We start from the raw sequence: 14257 nt of genomic DNA, 5'->3' as shown, positions 1-14257 counted from the left end.
CTCTTGAGAAATGGCCGAGAACAATTCAATATAAAAGGATTAAGCATCAAATTCTTAACCTTCTTTTCTCCTTCTGAGTTTGTTCAGAAGGCCCAAACAGCACAGCGAATTCATTATAACCCAGATTAAACTTATGGCGTTGCATATGCCAAAAGCTCCCATGGTCACAGGAATTTTCTAACCGTAGGGGAGCTTCTTGTTGTTGTTGTTGCTGGCACTTCGCTATAAAACAAAACCACATTTTATTGTCATCCCACACTGGACATCTTTATTAAGCTTGAACTTACAAGGCAGATCAATCTGCTCATACACAAGTATCATGCTTGATATGCTGTCTTTTTCTCACAAAACCCAAATTGTCACGTTGGTAAAAAACGCAGACGAGTCAGAACTGCCTCCTGCTTTATTCTGGCCCCATGGCATCAAGCATGTCGGATCACATTTTTCATCGGTGTCCTCACTGGCTTAATGAGGAAGACCTATTCTGCACAGTGTAACTGGCACTAAACCAGATTTCGCCACTGTACCTCGCCGTGATGAATGATATTCATTGTTTGTTTTCTCTCTCTTGTGCTGCGACTCTCAGCAAACCCTTAATGGATCTGCTGGTGATGCTGTGTGCCAAGTATCACCTTAACCCTTCCAGCCACACCTTGGAGCTGGTCACCGCCAACAGAAACCACATCAAGTTCAAGCCCAACGCTCTGATAGGAAACCTGGAGGCAGAGAAGCTGCTGCTGAAACCCAAGGGAATGGACGAAAAGAATAAAAAGACCGTCCCCGTGATGCCTGAGGTACAGTGTACATTCAGGCTGTTTTGTTGCCAGTTAAAACGTTTGCTAATATTGCCATCCTTTACCTTGAATTAAACATCGATCTTGTGAATGAGACGGCGCTGTTTGTATATTCCAGGCTACTGTTCGTATGGTGATAAACTATAAAAAGACCCAGAAGACCATACTACGCGTCAGCCCTCGAGTTCCCCTGGCAGAACTCTTGCCGGCCATTTGTGAGAAATGTGAATTTAACGTGGAGACGACGGTTCTGTCAAGAGACGTCCAGTCACAGGGCCCGTTGGACTTGTCCAGTTCTCTCAATGATTATGCCATAAGAGAGGTTTATGCAAGGGACACAAAAGGTGAGTAGCTGTTAAAAAGAACAGACACTGCTGCACAGACGAGCGTTAGACTTTATACGTTCATGTCGGCTTCTCAGCCGAGTACCTCCATCGCTGTGGTTTTATGTTCCACCTGCTTCTCTCCCAACCCCACACTTGTTGGCTTTGCAGACCAGCCTGCCTCTCCTCTGTGTCCACCCTCACCAGCTCAGGCAGGTAAGTAGGCATGAGCTACATGAGCAGTGCTCTCTGTGTACTTATACACGTCATCTTGCTAACGCCGCCGCTCCTTGCAGGTACAGTTGCACCAGGCAAAGATAAGACTCAGAAAGAGAAGGAAAACAAAGGCCTCTTCAGTATGTTTAGAAGAAGCAAGAAAACATCTGAACAGGTACTCCATAATGCCGTTGTCCCGGTTGGGGTAGGGGTTTGGGGGTCGATTCAGTACCACATTGAAATTACTAGGCAGTGACACTTGCGGTACTGCAGCATTTCTCCTGAGTTGAGGCACAGCGGACAACTGCTGTGAAGAGAGGTCGTAATGATTTCTACATCTCTGATTGTTTGAATTTGGTTTGTTTGAACGTTTACTCAGGGAAGCATGCTCATGTTCTAAGCTTTGGTAACACATAGGGTTTAAAACAAATACTTTCTTTGGATTGTTAAGAGTTTTCAAATTTTACTGTCAATAAGAAGGGATGAAGCCTTACAAATCATTGAATTGCTATATTTTATAATGTATATTTGAGAAATTGCAGTATGTATGAACTCTGCACTGAAATATCATGTTGAACTAGGAAGCAGCTTTCAATCCCCAGCCTTAGTGACCTATATCCGGATTATATGTATAACAAGATTCGAGGCAGGCATAGAAATAAACTGAGATGCACAGAGGGGAAGGTGGGTTGTTTTCTCGCTCCTGCCATTGGTTAAGTTTCACTTTGCTTTTTGTCCCCCCCCTCTGGAATGGCTTCTTATCATGACCTGATTGGATGTTTGTTCTTTAAAGGCAGTGACAGCCAGTGCTCCGGCGTCACCAGTCCTTGTGAGTAAGCCTCGACCCCTCAGCATGGCCTTGCCCAGCACAAACTCCTCTCCGTTCAGCTCCCCCACTATGCCCGCCGACGTGCCAAAGAAGCGACGCGCACCCCAACCCCCAGCTCTTGTGTCCCAGAGCTGCCCTTCGGACCTCGGACCTCGACAGACACTAGATTCTGAACCTGAGGCCCAGGTGGACGTCGACCAGGTGAGTGGGCCGGTTAGACGACACAAAGGAACATCTTAACTTCTTTACAGCTCGCTCACATGCACGAGTGTTCACTGTGTTCAGGCATTTCTAGATTTCATTATTGAACCACACCCTCAGTTTGTCTTTCTCATATGCAGGTGTCGAGTTTAAGTCGCAGGTCCTCAACAGAGTCTTCCCTAAAGAGAACCAAGCGCAAGGCTCCTCCACCTCCAACATCGCCCGCTATCGTTGTCCAAGATAAACCTTCACAAGATGGGTGTTCACAAGGTCTGTCCATCTTAACCTTTATCTGTGTGTTTATCAGTGCTGCGTACCCACATTAGGAGAAGTCATGAGCTATTAATGTGTGCTGTTTGGGAATGTGTACTCTGACCTTAATGTCAACAACTGAGCAGAGGGAGCCAATGCCTCTTTAAACTTTTTAGGTGCAAGTTAATCAATAGATTAAAGTTCATGTGGTTCTTCCGCCCCCTGCTGGTTATTTGAAGCTAGTGATTTATTTAAAACGAGCATAGACCGAGTTGTGGGGTGTGTCTCAGAGTGAGCTGTTGGGGTTGTTTGGGACAGGCGTAGCAGGAAGAGGTTGGTGCACAGGTTCATTAAGAAGGTGCTGTGTTTAACTTCGCAGACTCATCAGTGGCGGGTGAATAAGACTTTGTGTTGCATTGCTCCTGCTTCCTCCATCTGCCTCCACCTGTTCCATGCTGACTCTCTCATCCCTTCAGTCCTCCAGCGTTTCAGCTTCTCTCTGTGGTGGCCTGCTTTTTCCCTCTTCGTCTGTTTTCTGTCGTTTACATGGACCTTTGCTCTCCTTCTTGCTGACTATAATCTTTCTGTGGCTCCTTTTTCAAGACAAACAAACATGCTGTTAGCTGTTCAGCACAAACCCACTTAATGTCTGTGAATGTTCTCATTCATCCAGGTCATGGTTATCCAAAGGAATTGAATCAAGTGCAACTGGACTTGGTATATATCCGTGAAGACGTTTCGCCTCTCATCCAAGAGGCTTCCTTCACGGATATACTATACCAAGTCCAGTTGCACTTGATTCAGTTCCTTTGGAAAACCCACTTAATGCATCGCAGGTACTGGATGTGCAATGTAATAGATATGAAAAGAGGGAAGGAATGTAAATGTACCAGATGCTTTATAACGCTTTGTTCCAAATCGTTTTATACTCTGAATTTATTTTTATTCCTTCAAGTATCTGTGAATATTTTGACTACAGGTTTTACGTATAGTTTCAGTGCTTGTATCATTTTTTGATGTTTGGTTTCTTCTTTCATTATTGTCTTAAATTCTTTTATTTTCCTGTCTTTTCTTATCATTATTTCTTTATGCCAAACCTTTTCCTCCCGTGAAATTGTTTGTGCCTTTATTTATGTACGTCTCTGCTGAAAAAACTACCAGAAGGGACAAATACCAGTAGCAATAATTCTCACTGTTTGTATTTTACTGGTTGAAATATTAAGTGGGATGATAAATTGAGCTTTAACCGTACTCTATGTATGGGGCAAACCCCACCTTACTGCTCCTGATACTGCAAGCATCCTAAAGCAAACACTACACAAAAGCAAAACACTCCCCCCCCCCCCCCCTTTTCTCCCCAATTGTACTTGGCCAATGACCCCACTCTTCCGAGCCGTCCCGGTCTCTGCTCCACCCCCTCTGCTGATCCGGGGAGGGCTGCAGACTACCACATGCCTCCTCCCATACATGTGGAGTCACCAGCTGCTTCTTTTCACCTGACAGTGAGGAGTTTCACCAGGGGGACGTAGCGTGTGGGAGGATCACGCTATTCCCCCCAGTCCCCCCCCCCGAACAGGCGCCCCGACCGACCAGAGGAGGCGCTAGTGCAGCGACCAGGACACATACCCACATCCCACCCGCAGACACAGCCAAGCCAGAGGTAACACGGGGATTCGAACTGGCGATCCCCGTGTTGGTACTGGTGATCCCTGTGTTGGTAGACACTAGGAATTCTTGACAAAAACTATAAAAAGCTATTTTATCTTGGCAATAGTTTTCAGGACTGAACTGAAGTGATTGACATCTGTATGCACGCTCAGTAATCCAGGTAAGAACATTACAGAAGTTGAATCAGTTCATGTGGACACAACATTTATTGACGGAGACGTTTCTCTCCATAAACAAGCGTCCACATGAACTGATTCAACTTCTGTGACCTGACTGACAACCGCCAGGTACATTACATCCTCTGATAAGTTTGAAATGTATTATTCATTTTGGAAATAAGTGCATTCTACACACACATGTTGCTGTCTACAGTTCAAACACTCAGGTGACCCTAAAGGTGTGTAGGTAAAGATGTGCAGATAAAGATGTGCAGATTAAGATGTGCAGATAAAGATGTGTAGGTTAAGATGTGCAGATAAAGATGTGTAGGTTAAGATGTGCAGGTACAGATGTGTAGATAAAGATGTGTGGATAAAGACGTGCTTCTTGTGAACTATCTTGGGTTTATAAATCACGGCCTATACTGCCATATGTTTCAGCCGTTCCTCTCCTTTCATCGTCTGTCTCTGGCTTCCACTTTCGTGCTTTCTTAACATTTTTGGTTCTTTTGCTTGCTGCTGTTGCAGGACGTCATGCAGAGCATCACAGAAACTTATTTATTAGTTATTCTGTAAGAGCCTCTACCAGCAGCACAGCTCTCAGATCTCATAAAATAATTTAAGAAAGCGTCTTTATAGAAATCTGACTTCTCTCTGCAAACATGCACCCCACCGACGTGCCCTCCCACTGCTCCCGATTGTTCACAAAGCCCCTCCGCTGCAACAGAAGCCCCTCCGCTGCAACAGAAGCCCCTCCGCTGGCCTGGCTGTCTTCCTCGACGCCCCACGGCTGCTCGCTTTAGAGATCACAGGCCGACTCCAGCGAAACGCTCCGGCTTTGTTTAAGTGGCCCTAACTATTCCTTCTGCTCTCTGCTCGGCTGTGATGCGCCCCCTTCAGATGGGGGATGAAGCGATGAAGACCTAGATGGGGGGAATATGAGATGTGAAAGGTGTCTTCATTAAATATGATGCACACGCCATCCGTTGTTTGTCAGAGAACATGTTTGTGCTTAACCCGCCAGCGATGAAACCCGCTAGCGATGAAATTAACATTTAATGGCTTCACCCCCCCCCCCATGTTCTGGGGGGGATATTCAACAATTAATTGGATTCTGTTGAATGAGACAGAATAGATTTTTTTATTTTGACGTCTTTTACAAACGTTCTGACAAAGAGCTGAAGCTGTTTTTCTAACTAATCTTTGTTTCTAATTTGTAATGTTGAGAAGTAATATATATATATATATATATATATATATGTGTGTGTGTGTGTGTGTGTGTGTGTGTGTTTACACTTTCCAAATCTTATCTATTAAATTTTGGTGACAACATGCACACAATTGGCTCCTGGGTAATCCGGTGTTACTCTTCTTAGTGTACCAGCTGTAACCCCCGTGTGAGTGTTTGGGGAACGGCCTCAGTCTGAGGTTCTCTGTGCCGTCGTCTTACAGGGCTCGCAGCTTCCAATACACTGGAGGAGATCAGGGAGCAGGAAGAAACCACCGTGTCTGTAATTTCTAGAACTGTGAGTGATACCCAGGGAGACGACAGCAGTCTCAACTTGTCGGTGAACGTCTCCCTGGACTCTTCGTCCCCCGACGCCGAGATGCTGAGCCTGGGCACCGGGGACGATCAGCCTGGTGATCTGTCCTCAGATGGCAAGTACGAACTCTAGTAAGACTTCCTTCCCAAGGCTAAATTGTGCCCCCCCCCCACCCTCATGTTTGGTGTTTGCAGTACTTTTAAACGCTTTCTGTGTTCGACAGATCAAGACAGAGCACAGCGAAGGATTCTGTGGCAGATAACAATCTGAGGCCAACTGCTGAAATGGACTCATTTGAACTGGCTGGTACTGGTGGGTTGTTATTTGCATTATTAAAGCTGCTACGAGGAGTTTTTCCCTCATTATTTATCAGTCCCAATGTAACTTTGATGCCTCTATATGTCCGACATGAGACCATCAGCGAGAAGGCTCGATATCGCTCTATGATGAGTCCAGATGCTTGACTCTAATGAAAGGATTTATGGCATACAGACGAGACACGCAGCCACAATCAGAGATGCATTACCTCATCGCTGTCCGTCTTGCAAACATTTTTTTGTCTCAAACACCACTACATCTCTCTCGCTTCTCTTCAGAGCACACACACGAGCTGCCAGAGGGGGGAGGGAGGTATTTGCAACAGTGACCACATATGTGGTGTGTTTTTGTGTTTTGATCCTGAAAAAAAAACAACTTATGTCCTAAGTCATGTATGGTTTGGATCTTTTTCAGAAAGTGGTTTGTGTCAAGTTGAAAAAGAAAGTCAGCAGCAAACGTGTGAGTCCACAACTGGAAGTGTCAAAGGTGAATGCAGCAGCCCCTCCCACTCACCCACCCAGCCTGAGATGCAGGATGTGGAGGCACTGGTTTCTGTTCAGACCAGCACTGAAGGCCCCCGGGAGGAGAGTGACCGGCTGGAGACTATAGTGGCCAGTGACGCACCATGCACCGCAGGAGAGGATGCTCCGGTGCAAACAGATTTAACACCCCTGCCTATACAACAGGATGGGGATGATGTTCCTGCTTTAGCAGAGCCACCTGGCTCTGGATCACTGGGGCAGAAGAGAGACATGGCCACTTTTACAGAGGAGCTAAATTCGCCCGACGGCAAGCCCATCTTATTCCACAGCTCAGACAACCCTCCGTGCCAAGCAACGACGAGTGTCCCTGCTGGAGCAAAGGCAGCTTCTACTTACGCCTCCGATTCAGAGCCGAAGCCGAAACCTTCCAATGAACTGACTAGGGACTACATTCCTAAGGTGGGAATGACGACGTATACTATCGTGCCTCAGAAATCTCTGGAGAAACTGAGATATTTTGAAGTTGAGCTGACTTTGGAGACACCCGATGTGGGCCCAGAAAATGAAGCAGATATTAATTCTCTTCAACTGGAGGACTCCAACGCACAGAGTGAAGAGCCGGTTGTCTCAGTGCAACAAACAGAGTCACAATCTACAGCACCACCTTTGTGTGATAATACTACTTCTACTGCTACTACTACTACTACTACTACCTACAACACTGTTAATGGAAGTGTGACTGAACTGAGCCATTCCCCAGCAGCACCAACAAGTTTAGCCACAGTGGAAGAAAAGATCTCATCCACAACTAATCGGGGACTCCAAGCAGGTACAACAGCAGAGGTCAAGGAGATGAAAATTCCACCCGCAACTAAACCCAAGCCCAGTTCTTTCCGCTTGCCACAGCACAAAAAAACACCTGGGTATTATGTAACTTCAGCAGCCGTCAAGAGTCTCAGTCCCACTTCTGCAACGGGCCAGAGGGAGGCTCCCAGCAGTCTAGAGAGGGCCAAGTTGCCGCCTCCTCCTCCTCCTCCACCTCCCATGCAGTGTGAAGGGAAAACAATAGGGGGCGCCCATGTTGAGCAGAGCCCGAAGAAAGATGACAACAAGAATGTGCCCATCACGACTAGGCAGAGTAGTTACTCACCGAAAGAGCCAAACGTTGGCCTAAGCTTGGAAAAACTGAGGAGCTTTGCAGCTCCAAGACCCTTTTCTCCAACAACCCCGTCCCGCTTCGCCCAGGCCGTCTCCTCCGCGGTCAAAAGGAGCCAGTCTTTATCCCAAGGGCCAAAGTCTCCCCACTCGCCAGTGTCACCGCACTTCTTTTCAAGTGCGGGTCGTTTTTCACTCAAAGAGTCGAAGGGATCGCCCACGTCCAAGGTGAGTAGTTGGTTTGTCATTTCTGTTGCGTGCACGTTGAGAGTTCTGTCAGGTGGTGAACGGCAGCACGTCACCGTAAACAGGATGTCTTGGCACAGGGATGCATTGATGCTTTTTTGGCAACAGCCAGACGGAAGGAAGGCTGTGAAGGCTAAAGCCAAAACCTGTCAACCTGTCTTTCTGCCAGTGAATTGTTTTCAAGAGCAAGATGTGACCGTTCTCTTTTACGAGTGATGTTCTGTCTTTTCACCATGAGGTATTTCTGTTTTTTGAAGGTTCAGCACCCCTGAGCATGTGGGGGTTTGGGTTTTTTTGCGGCGGTGCACTTTTTTAGCCTCATAAGACATCTCATATAAGTTATCTCAGAGCATTCCTAAAAGTAAAATTGGAGGCAGCTAAAGACTGTTCTCCACTCTTGAAATAATTGAAATTGCAAAATATCCCCAGCTTTATTTTACTTTCATCAAAACACAGATGCATTACATTTTAACGAAGGAGGGAAAAAACAGACTCCACTTGGAGCTTGATGGTTTTCCTTTAAAAAACTGGATGTAAAATGGAGAACAGTGCTACTCGTGCCACTTGGGGCGTTGTCATTGTTAAACCCAAACACGGGTTGTCGTTCTTGCAGAGCGGCAAGTCTGCTGTCAGCTGATGTTCAGTATGAACTTCACCAGTCACCGATTTACTGTGAAGATTATCTCCTGCTAGCTTTTGCTTTTCCTTAGAAAGGACAATGGGGGGTGGCAGACAAAACAGGATGGGGAGACACAATGGTTACAGGACTGGGTTTGACCTGGTCAGGCCTGGAGCCTGTTTGGCACGCATTACCTGGCTGTGCCACCAGGGGGCCTTGTAATTCTTTCTTTTTTTTATGAGGGGATCTCTTTAACATGGCAAATCTGGCATGTAAAAACACATGATAAATAAAACACAAGTTATTAATCATATATTTCACCAAAACAACTAAACTAAAGCCAAACGTAGAATTGGAATCATATTTATTGCCAAGTACAAGAACGTACAAGGAATTTGTCTTGGTATGTCAGTGCAAGAGGGACAAATCAACGGTAAATAGTAAACATAAAAGTTAAAAAGAATAATATATATATATATATATATATATATATATATATAAAATAAAGGTGCGATCAACACCGGTTCAGAGTTTATCGTCCATTGTCCCAACGACTAGGTTTTAGGAGGAGGAACGCTCCCCTTTGGGTTTGTGTTTCTGCAGGCAGTTCCACACAGAAACGACAGAGTAAAGACTACCCTACCCAACTCTGAACGAGCTGCAGGGACTTGCTGGAGCTTTTACTCTTGGGATGTCCGTTTATCCTGCAATACATATGTCTGTGTAAAGCACATGCAGTACACTACTAAACAGCAGTCATGCCTGCGAGTTAAGTTATATCTCTGACTACGATATGTATCTGTGTCGATTCTCTCTCTCTCTCTCTCTCTCTATATATATATATATATATATATATATATATATATGAGAGAGAGAGAGAGAGAGATTGATTTAATTATACTTGTGACTATGCATTAAATGAGGTTGCTAACCAGCCCTGCAATAAGGTGAGTGGGAGTGAGGCTTATGTTGTTTGTACCAAGTCTCAGCGCAGTTTCAACGCAAGTAACAACCAGTCACAGACACACACTCACTCCATATACATTCATATGCAACAGATGCTCACAGTGAGGTGCAGGAGGAACTATGCTGCCGGTCCTTGAGCTTTTCAATAAGCAGCTTGAAAGGAAGGCGGGCAGCTGTCAAGTAACGGTACATTTCATGCCACATGATAAAACTGTTGAAAATAATTCAACACTCTCTGAAAATCATTACTGTCTGGTCCCTGCAGTCAATGAACTCCTCAGTTAGCACAGCTAAACTTGTACGGTGTCCACCGCAGGTTGTAACTCGCGCTGGCCTAACTAACTGAGTCACGATCCTCTTTTCGTAAAAACAAAAAGACTGCACTCGGCACACTGACCAAAGCTGTTGACATGAATGCCGAGTAAAACCGGACCCAGGACTCAACCCTGGTAGTACGTGGCCTGATGGACATCTAGTCAGCCAGTGATATAGCAGAACCGAGACACCGCTTGACCGTGCGGGCCAATGGTGATCTTCTTTGCTGCGTCTCTTTATTCTGTTCAGAGGCGTTGAATACCTTACATACATAGCTTTTTCACCGGAACATGGCACAATAAAGCTTTTGTTGGGAGGCTGATCCGGGACTTGCTATAATGCCCGCTGAACAACCACGCCCACGGCTGATCCCTTCTTTTAAACACCTTGACCCATGGTGTCTTTATGCATGCTCAGTAATCCAGGTAAGGAAATCACAGAAAGGTGAATCAGTTCATCTGGACGCGACGTGTATTGGGAGAAACGTTCCATCATCATCTAGGTGGCCTCTTCAGTCTCAGCTGCCTCCTTCATAAGGGGGGGGGGTACCTGCAGTCAGTATCTGCACACTTATGCCCCTTTGCCACTACATGGTACTGGCTCAACTCGACTCGCCCCTTTTTCGTTTTCCATTACTGGAAAGTACCGGCAGTTTGGTAACTGTGCCACTTGTCTGGTACCAGCTTTGTTGAGGCTCCAAACTGGAGTGGGTACCAAAATCTGGTACTGTTACGGCAATGGAAAACAACACAGAAGCGAGTCGAGTCAAGCCGGTACCGTATAGTGGAAAAGAGGCATTAGAGGACTCGCTGTACTCTCAGCACACAGTGTTGTGTAGGTGCTTTAAATACATAGCAAACGGACACAGCCGCATCTTACGGCCTCCTGTGTCTTTATGTAGACGGCCATACTCGGTCCCGAGTCTTTAGCCACTGCATTTATCGAGTCTCTCCTCTCCACCAAACACAGGAAGGCGCCAGTGGGGAAGCGGATGGGGATGAAAGCTCCGTGCAACAAGGAGGAGTGGATGAACCGCCATCTCCTCGTGGGGTTGTTGAGGCAGGAGGAGGAGAGAGCGGTCCACAGCGATGCCTTAATCATTCTGAAAATAGACCGGCTCAGCTTTCAGCTGTAAGCAAAATACAACATTTGTTGGATTTTGTTGTCTAGCGACGGTTCCTGTGCAGGGCTAGGCAATAATTCAGCATTACCAGGTCTTTTAATGGTGTTGCATAGGGATGAAAATGGATATAGTCGGACGGAAATATCGGAGGGAGTATTTTATCATGTAAAATTCCATATGATAATGGTGAGAACATTTTCCATACACCCAGCACTATTTCAATAACGGTTTGCCTCTACATTAAGACTGGGACAATACAAAGAAAAATAGTCTAATCACATCCTTTGTCTTTCCAGGAGGAGCCCGACATATCTTCCATGGGTTTGCCAGAGCCTGTGATGCACGAGTAGAAACCGTCTTTTGTTGTCGTACCTCTTTTGGTATTCCACCTAACAGTGTACATATGAGAACCTGATGTGTTCTGGTTATTATTAATTGCTGTAATTTCATTTTCACACACACCTTCTGTTTCAGATAGTGTATTTTAAATTCTCGGGGTTTATTTTCTGTAATGACCATCCGTGCATTCAATGCATTGTCGGTGTGAATGGGGAAAAATCACATGAGGTCAAAATATCTATAAATTATTAGACTGAGTCACTGAGCTGTACTGAGATTTAAGTTTATGCAGAACATTCGCTCAATTAATACTGGATGCATGGGTCAGACGGCCTGACCTAGTGGTACCTAAACTGCAGTGCCTTAAATCACTTCAGGTCTGTACTGTATTTAAATATCACACATTCTGTTTTGATTAAGCTATGTGCAGATGTATACTGATATGTACAACTGGCCTGTTTCCCCTGCCTACAGTGCTGTTATAAATAAGAGTAAAAGTTTTATCATTAAAGCTACTTTTATTGTACACACGCTGGCATTCGCTGTGCTTTTTTGGCTGCAGGCTGATGTTTGTGGCCAGTCTTCTGATCCTTCAGCACTGTACTCTCAGACCGGTGCCAGCCCAGATAGCAGAACTGCTGCGGCCCGGACCCGTCCCACACAGGACACTTCATCCGGCCCACATACCGCGTGGAATGATGGCACTTGGGCGGTCCGCTCCTGTTTGCCAGATCTGGGCCAGAACCAAGCCAAAGCAATGCTGCGTGTGCCACATATTTGCCAAAGGTGGCCCATATTTGTTCTGGGATATTTGGGCCATATTCACCATTTACCACACGGGCCACTTCAGGGCCACATCCAGACCACATGTTGCCCAGAGCACCGCATCTTCGCCAGAAAAGGCCCACATGTGATTTGGCATATTTGGGCCATATTTGCTATTATGCATGTGGGACACTTCAGGCTCCCATCCATTTTGTCAGGGCCAGAAGAAGGCCATCAGGGCCGCGTCATTGCCTGAAGTGGCCCACATCCGGATGCTGCCTGGGAGTAAAAGCACCGTGCGTGCGTGTGCGCGTCGCAGGGCCCGTCAGGTTACACCCTGTACACCTGTCCTCCACGTGTAGTCCGGAGGAGTGCCATTCGTCAGCGCCGCTGCGACATGAAGACGAGGGTAGAAGACACACGTGGGAAATGAAATTCCGGCGGCTACAAGGTAAGGAGGAACCCGTCCCTGCTGGCGCTGCGGGGGGGGGGGGGGGGGGGCTGCGTCTGTCGTGGAAACCGCAGGGACACCTGCTGAGAAGCCAATGCCTTCATAGGATCACTAGACGCCTACATAGGATGACGATACGCCTACATAGGATCACTAGACGCCTACATAGGATCACTAGACGCCTACATAGGATGACGATACGCCTACATAGGATCACTAGACGCCTACATAGGATCACTAGACGCCGGATCACTATACGCCTGCATAGGATCACTAGACGCCTACATAGGATCACTAGACGCCGGATCACTAGACGCCTACATAGGATCACTAGACGCCTACATAGGATCACTAGACGCCGGATCACTAGACGCCTACATAGGATCACTAGCCGCCTACATAGGATGACGACACGCCTGCTGCTCCCCCGTTTCCCAGTTATTTATTTTGGGGGGGGGGTCGCAACTGTTGATGAATGAACGCGTTATACGAATACGCTTCTCAACGTGTATTAACGACTTTAAGATCCTCCACTTTAATGTTGACGAGGAGCAACGGGACACCCGGACAGAACCAAGCTCATCTTGACATTGTTATCATACAGGTCATAAATACCTTTTAACGAGGCAAAATGAAGCGTGCGTCCTCACCAAGTCTCGCACAGGTCCCGCCACCGCAGCGGCGCAGCAGCGCAGCTCGCCCCCTGCCCAGACTGCGCCGCCGGCGGTCTTCCGCGGCTATTCGCGCTGTGCGGCCGGGTGGTTTTCTTCCATGTGGATGAAGGAGATTTTGACTGGTTTGAAGTCATAAAACACAACTTGATTGATTGATTGATTGATTGATTTTAGAGTCAGCGAGCGCATTGAGAATAACACGCATGCACCGCGGCGGCGTTGCTGGCCGCCGGACGGCCCATAGCAACCGGTTCAGCACGGGCTGAAAGCCAGAGGCGCTAAGAGGAGCTGCAGCAACGTAGCGAGCAACGCTACCAACATTCCTCTTATCTCACTAATGACACTGTTTAATTAATACACTTAATTATCGTTTCAACATTTAGGACTACTGGGTCTGCTTAGCAAAACGGCGTTCTGGCGATTTACCGCTGCCTTGAAGAATTCTACCGTAGCGTGCCGTAGAAGAAGAAGCGGAAGACGCAGAAGAAGACGCAGAAGACGCGCTAGCAGAGTTGAGCCCTAACCATGCGCAGAAGAGCGCATGTGGACCGAACCGCAGCAGCCGGGCCAGCATGGCGAGCCCTTTAACACGTGTTAGCTAGACTGGATGTCCACCGCCAGCGCCCCGGGACGTGTGGGACGTGAAGCCCGCAGTCAGACGCCGCTGACCCGCGTTAGAGGGCTGGTCACGGCACCGCCGCTTCCTCTCTATGACAACGCATACGTGTACTTACGTATATGGCAGTAAAGTGTTGCGTGCTACTAGTGTACTACTACTACTACCACTACTACTACTACTACTACTAATACTACTAATAC

The 14257-nt window shown here is 46.9% G+C and overlaps 1 protein-coding gene across 7 annotated transcripts in view; it reads left to right on the top strand.

The window, feature by feature from the left end:
- The window catches only part of cobll1b (cordon-bleu WH2 repeat protein-like 1b), a 39718-nt gene extending 27653 nt beyond the window's left edge, over positions 1-12065 (top strand). For 6 of the 7 annotated variants that reach the window (XM_056289658.1, XM_056289661.1, XM_056289660.1 and 3 more), the window contains 11 exons: positions 587-794; positions 913-1138; positions 1289-1333; positions 1414-1508; positions 2127-2363; positions 2504-2633; positions 5894-6104; positions 6209-6297; positions 6718-8168; positions 11056-11217; positions 11506-12065. In XM_056289658.1, the coding sequence (XP_056145633.1) occupies positions 587-794; positions 913-1138; positions 1289-1333; positions 1414-1508; positions 2127-2363; positions 2504-2633; positions 5894-6104; positions 6209-6297; positions 6718-8168; positions 11056-11217; positions 11506-11559 (2908 nt within the window). In that variant the 3' untranslated portion in view covers positions 11560-12065. The remainder of the gene's footprint in view (positions 1-586; positions 795-912; positions 1139-1288; positions 1334-1413; positions 1509-2126; positions 2364-2503; positions 2634-5893; positions 6105-6208; positions 6298-6717; positions 8169-11055; positions 11218-11505) is intronic. The other variant, XM_056289659.1, reaches the window with a different exon arrangement.
- Positions 12066-14257: the final 2192 nt, after the last annotated feature.

This window comes from Lampris incognitus, chromosome 11, assembly GCF_029633865.1.
Source record: "Lampris incognitus isolate fLamInc1 chromosome 11, fLamInc1.hap2, whole genome shotgun sequence".
In the NCBI taxonomy this organism is placed as follows: Eukaryota; Metazoa; Chordata; class Actinopteri; order Lampriformes; family Lampridae; genus Lampris; species Lampris incognitus.
Note: the sequence above shows the minus strand (reverse complement) of the source record. Positions and strands in the feature narration are given on the sequence as shown.